This window comes from Chinchilla lanigera, unplaced genomic scaffold (assembly GCF_000276665.1).
Source record: "Chinchilla lanigera isolate Chin_1 unplaced genomic scaffold, ChiLan1.0 scaffold00018, whole genome shotgun sequence".
Classification (NCBI taxonomy): domain Eukaryota; kingdom Metazoa; phylum Chordata; class Mammalia; order Rodentia; family Chinchillidae; genus Chinchilla; species Chinchilla lanigera.
The window spans coordinates 28090236-28095811 of NW_004955419.1; the positions used below are offsets into that span (position 1 = coordinate 28090236).

General features: G+C 45.6%; 1 protein-coding gene across 7 annotated transcripts in view; it reads right to left on the minus strand.

Annotated features, from left to right (window-relative positions):
* The window catches only part of LOC102026980 (stimulated by retinoic acid gene 6 protein homolog), a 51316-nt gene that overhangs the window by 20388 nt on the left and 25352 nt on the right, over window positions 1-5576 (minus strand). For 5 of the 7 annotated variants that reach the window (XM_013513307.1, XM_005382854.2, XM_013513309.1 and 2 more), the window contains one exon: window positions 782-902. The exons of the other annotated variants lie outside the window; for them this stretch is intronic. In XM_013513307.1, coding sequence (XP_013368761.1) covers window positions 782-902 — 121 coding nt within the window. The remainder of the gene's footprint in view (window positions 1-781; window positions 903-5576) is intronic. 7 annotated transcript variants of the gene reach the window in all.

Below are 5576 nucleotides of genomic sequence, written 5' to 3' on the forward strand. Positions count from 1 at the left end.
AGAGAGAAAGAAAGAGGCAAGAGGCAAGAGGCAAGAATAATGGGGTAAGTGTATTTGAAGTGAAGGGTGGAGGAGAGTACCTTCAGGGGGATTAATGGCAGTATGTTTTTTACTGTAATAAAAATTCTTTTTTTGCAGATGAGGTCTGGCTATGTAGTGCAGGCTGGCCTTAAACTCACTTATGTAGTCCAGGCTGGCCTCAAACTCATGGCAATCCTCCTGCCTCAGTCTCCTGAGTTCTGGGATTACACCACACCCAGCTTGTAATAAATTTTAAAAATTTAAACATGTACCATGTATTTTGATCACACTTCATATTTGTCTGGGAAGGCTGCAAGTATGTGCCAGACACTGTTGAGGTCTGGAGAGAGAGGAAGAGGCCAGGCTGAGATGGACCTGAATGCCAAGCAAAGACACATGAACTTGCTCTGAGGGTCCTAGAGAAGCCATGATAGTGTTAAGAGGAACCATCAAACAATCTCCTGCTTCCCCCAGTGGGACCCTCTGTAGTTCACAGAAATGAACTTTCCTAAATCCTTCACTTTGCAGAATATTTTTCATGAACAGTCTCGTGAGGCAGACAGAATGCCGGCTGAACCTTCAGAAGCATTCCAAGAAGAGGCTACACTGGGACTGCGGACAAGTCACACCTACCCTCCCTGGGTTCAGTTCTGGGCAAAGGTGTCCTCAAGGGGAGTTCGCAGATCACTGCCTTCCCTCTTTGTCCAGAGTTCTGCCATAGACGAAGGAGCTGGGGGCGGGAACTGGCAGTACCACTTACCAGAGGAGGGAGTAGCTGAAGCCAAGGATGGCGCTGACCAGGCGGAAGTCTGAGGAGAGGCAGGCAAAGAAGGGGAAGTGGGACAGGCCAACTTCAATACCTCCAATCAGGAGCACAAAGGCTGAAGAGACAAGGCCAGGGAAGCTGTGAGTTCCCCTGCTCACCAGTCTTGGAGGCCCAGGAAAGCTGGGGGAGCTTCATGCTTGCTTGTGCCCCCAGGGACCAATGAAATGACTGAAAAAGCTCCAGTTCATGCCAGAGAAGGATGCAGCAATGTCATTCATTCCTTGCTGCTTCAGGGCCCTCCTGGTCTTTATTCTATGCCAGGCACTGGGCCTGCTAGTAAGAAGACTTACTCCTCACATTGATTAGCTCACAGTGGACAGGTGGAAACAGAGCACAGAAATGAGCAAGTCAAAGTTGCTGAGAGTAAAGCGCCCCAAGTCACCATCAACACAGAGAGGTGACATGCTGTGTGCCCCATAGCATACCCTCCCTATATGGCAATAATCCTACTGATTCTGCCACTAATTAGCTCTCAGATGGCCTAACAGGTCTAGGAATATCTAATCATGCAAGGTGACTTTTACTAAGTGTCCACTTTGAGCTGGGCCCTTGGTCAGACCCCAAGCACAAGAGGGACAAACCAGGTTCTTACTTTGAGACAGTGACAATCCAACAGGGAAGACAGATGGCTAAGGGACTGGTGGGAAATGTACTGCAACAGGGGCACATTCAACCTGCCATGGGACACAGAAGAGCAAGCTATGGGGCAGGGAACTGGGGAATCTTCGTAGAGGTGCTGACCTTCAACAAGGCAATGCAATAAAAGCAGGAGTTTGTAAAATGGAGAGAAGGAGGGCGGGAAGGACCTTTCTCATTTGAAGGGTAGAGGATGGGTTGTGGCTGGCCCAGGTGTTTGGGGGAATGTGAGTGCTGGAGGCCTGACAGGAAAGAGACCAAAAAGTAATTGCTGTGAGAATAGCAGGCGCAGCATCGTCATCTCCCTGACCCCACCCCCCCTCCCCGCATTAAAATGCAGACCTAGCAGCTGTGGACATCTGTAAGTCTAGGTGACAAGGCCCATTTGATAGCAATATGCAAGTAGAGGGAGCAAAGAGAAGGTAAAAGGGTGTCCAAAGGTCCAAGAACCGAAGAGCCCAAATGGCCTGTGTGGACAGGAAGTCATAGTCAGGAACGAGAATAAAATAGGATCTCATTAAACTTTATTAAAGAAATTAATAAGAACTCTACTAAAAGCAGATTTTTGTGCCTGCAGTTAGACTGCAGCATAAAAAGACAAAGGTAAAGAGAGAAAGAGAAAAACCAGACCAAAGAAGGCACCAGGCACCATAATTAAGGAAAGAATTTACCAGAAAGAGTGAACAGGCAAAACAGGGAAACAGGCAGGAATGTGAAAGGTCAGGGTAACCCTCACCCACATCTGATAAAATACAAAAGAGGAAAGGAGCAGCCACCTCAGGATTCTTATTTAATATATAACACATACATGTCCTTTTTACTTAATCATTGACTCTAATTCTATAAGGCTCCCTGCACACATACTTATCCATCACAAAAGGACAGGAAAAAATCAGATGGCCAGAGAGAATGTAGACAACAGAAGCCAGGCTAAGACCAGAGACAGCCAGAGCACCAGTCGGATGGTGATAACTTCCCAGTGGCCACATGAGGGATGCAAGAAATCACAAGTCCTAAATAAAAAGGAGCTGAGGACCAAAATCCACAGGCATTCACTTCTGATGCACCCTACTCTTCCAGGGTTGCTATTTAGCTTCTTTTCCCCCCCATCTTTTTCCAAATAAACCATCTTCTTTTATTTTAAACTCTGCCTCTTTAACTCATTACTGAGACTGAGAGTTTACGATCCCACAAGGAGTGGTGCATACATCCCACTCCACCACAAAGGTCCCAGACATTTACTGAAAAATTGGAGCTACAGCTAGGTGATGTATGAAGGCCGTGATGCACGGGGAGTGTAAACAGATCTCAGGAAGAGCTCAGGAGTCTGGGGTCCTTTGTGCCCCAGGAACTAACTATACTAAAAACAAGGACATGAAAAACACTTAGCATCATTAGTCACTAGGCCAATACAAATCAGGACAATAAGACAATATTTCATACCCACTAGATGGCTGAAATAATAACAAAAATGCTGGCTAGGATATGGAGAATTGGAAGCCTTGCACATTGCAGGTGGGAATGTAACAATAATAAAGGTGCAGTTACTGTGGAAAACAATATGGCAGTTCCCCTCAAAACTTAACACAGCTTTGACCCAGCAAGTGACACCACTGCTAGGTACATAACTGAAAGAAGTCAAAGCGGGGACTCAGACAGATACTTGGACTCAAATGTTCATTGAAACACTACTCACAATAGCCAAAAGATGAAAACATTACAGATACCTACCAACAGTTCAATAGATTAATAAAATGTGGTGCATAATTACAATGGACTATTACTCAGTCACAAAAGGGATGAAATGCTGACCCATGCTATAAGGTGGATGAGCCTTGGAAATACGATACTAAGTGAAAGAAACCAGACACAAAGGGACAAATACTTTAGCATTATACTTAAAAGAAAGATCTCAAATAGTCAAATTCATAGAGATATAAAATAAATTAGAGGTTACCAGGGACTAGGAGGACAAAGGAAAAAAGAGTTACTGTCTCATGGTTAGAATTTAAGTTTGGGATGATGAAGTGGTTTTGGAAATAAATACTTGCAGTGATTGGATTGCACAACACTGTGAATGTAATTAGTGTTACCAGGTTGTATATGTAAAACAAAATCTTTTATGTTATATATATTTTATTGCCATAGAATACTCTTTTAAAAAAAGGAACAGCACCTCAATTAGCCTGGGATAACTTCAATGAACTAAGAAATATATATTTGGAATTCTCAAATGGGAAAGGAAGAAGAAAAATATTTAAAGAAATAATGGCCAAAATTTTAATAAATTTGAAGAAAATTAAAATGCAGGGATCCAGTCAATAAAACCTAAGCACAAGAAACATAGAAAATTGCTCCAAAGCACACTATAACATAATTGCTCAAAATCAGTGATATGAAAAAAAAAACAAAACAGATTCTACATTCTCAGACAAGGATGTTTGACCTGATTATTTGCATTCAACCTTGTACTGGAGGGTCTATCCTGCATAATTAGGCAAGAAGAAATAAAAATTGTCTAGGTTGTAAAGGAAGAAATAAAACTGCCACTTGCACCCCGACGCCTTGGAGGTCACAGGCACGGGCAGCCTGTGATTGCTGTTTGAGTGGCCCAGGTCTGGCTTCTATGCGCATTCTGAACTGACTAGAGAAGCAGAAACAGGCAGGCTGTGACCTGCTGCCACCACAGTTTTCAGCTGAAAGCCACCGAGAGAGCTAGGTATTTCCCATCTACTTCCTGGGGGCAGAGCAGGCAACCCAGAACCCTGCCACCATTACAGTCTGAGTCTCTGCCCTCTGTGCACCTGTGGCAGACAGGAATTCCTCACTCAGAAGGCCCAGGGACTGCTCTCACTGGGGTTTGCATGTGGGCTCTCCCTGCACATGCACTGTGTGGAGTGAGTGGACTCCCCACGAGCTGCTGGTACCGCAGTTCGAGTTTGTGCTTTACTTGCGCCCTGAGCCCCTGGAGGTCACAGGCATGGGAAGTCTGTGATTGCTATTTGAGCAGCCTGGGTCTGGCTTCCTGTGTGTGTTCTGAACTGACTAAAGAAGCAGAACCAGGCAGTCTATGATCTGCTGCCACCACAGTTCCCAGTTGAAAGCTGTGGAGAGAGCCAGGTATTTCCCATCTACTTCCTGGGGGCAGAGTGGGTGACCCAGGACCCCGCCAACATTACAGTCTGACTCTCTGCCCTCTGTGCACCTGCAGCAGACAGGAGGTCCTCACTCAGAAGGCCCAGGGACTGCTCTCACTGGGGTTCATGTGTGGGCCCTCCCAGTGCGTGCCCTGTGCCGAGTGAGTGAGCACTCCAAGAGCTGCTGGTACCACAGTTCGAGTCTGTACTTTACTTGAACTGCAACCTCCTGGAGTGCCCAGACAGGGACAGTCTGTGATTGCTGTCAGTGCGGCCTGCCTCTGACTCCTGTATGCTCCCTGAAAGACTGGAGACACAGAATCAGGTGGTCCACAAATTGTTGACCCTGCAGTTCGTGTCTGGGTTTTGCCTGTACCCTGAACTGTCTGGGGATACAGGTCCACTGGACCGGGATTGTGCCACTAGTGCAACCCAAGTCTGGGCCATACAAGTGCCCTGAACTGCAAGGGGATACTGGGTCAGATGGTCTGCCATCAGCTGACACCAATGCCCACGTCTGAGACCTGGGATAACTAGATATACTTCAGCAACTGCTGGAAAACCCCTGACTAAGTAGTATATCTTAGCGGACATTGAGAGGCAAACCTGACCAACAGGAAAACTAGGGACACTAGTGGTCTTTGCTGTGTAGCCACTGAAGAGGGAAACTGAGCTTTCTGCATCCAGTATCAAACATGACAAGATGAAGGACTAAAACACAGTCCCAGAACTCCACCCCAATCAGAACAAGTCCAGGAGACACTGACATAGGAGAACTTGGTAAACACATACCTGAAATTGCTGAAATAATTGCAACGGAAGTACAGAAACAACTCCATAAGGCCATAGAAGAGATCAGATCAGAAATAATCTCTCAGGCAAAAAATGAAATGACAATAATAATGAAAGATCTGCTCAAAACATCTGAGGGAGAAACATAAGAAAATAGAAGAACA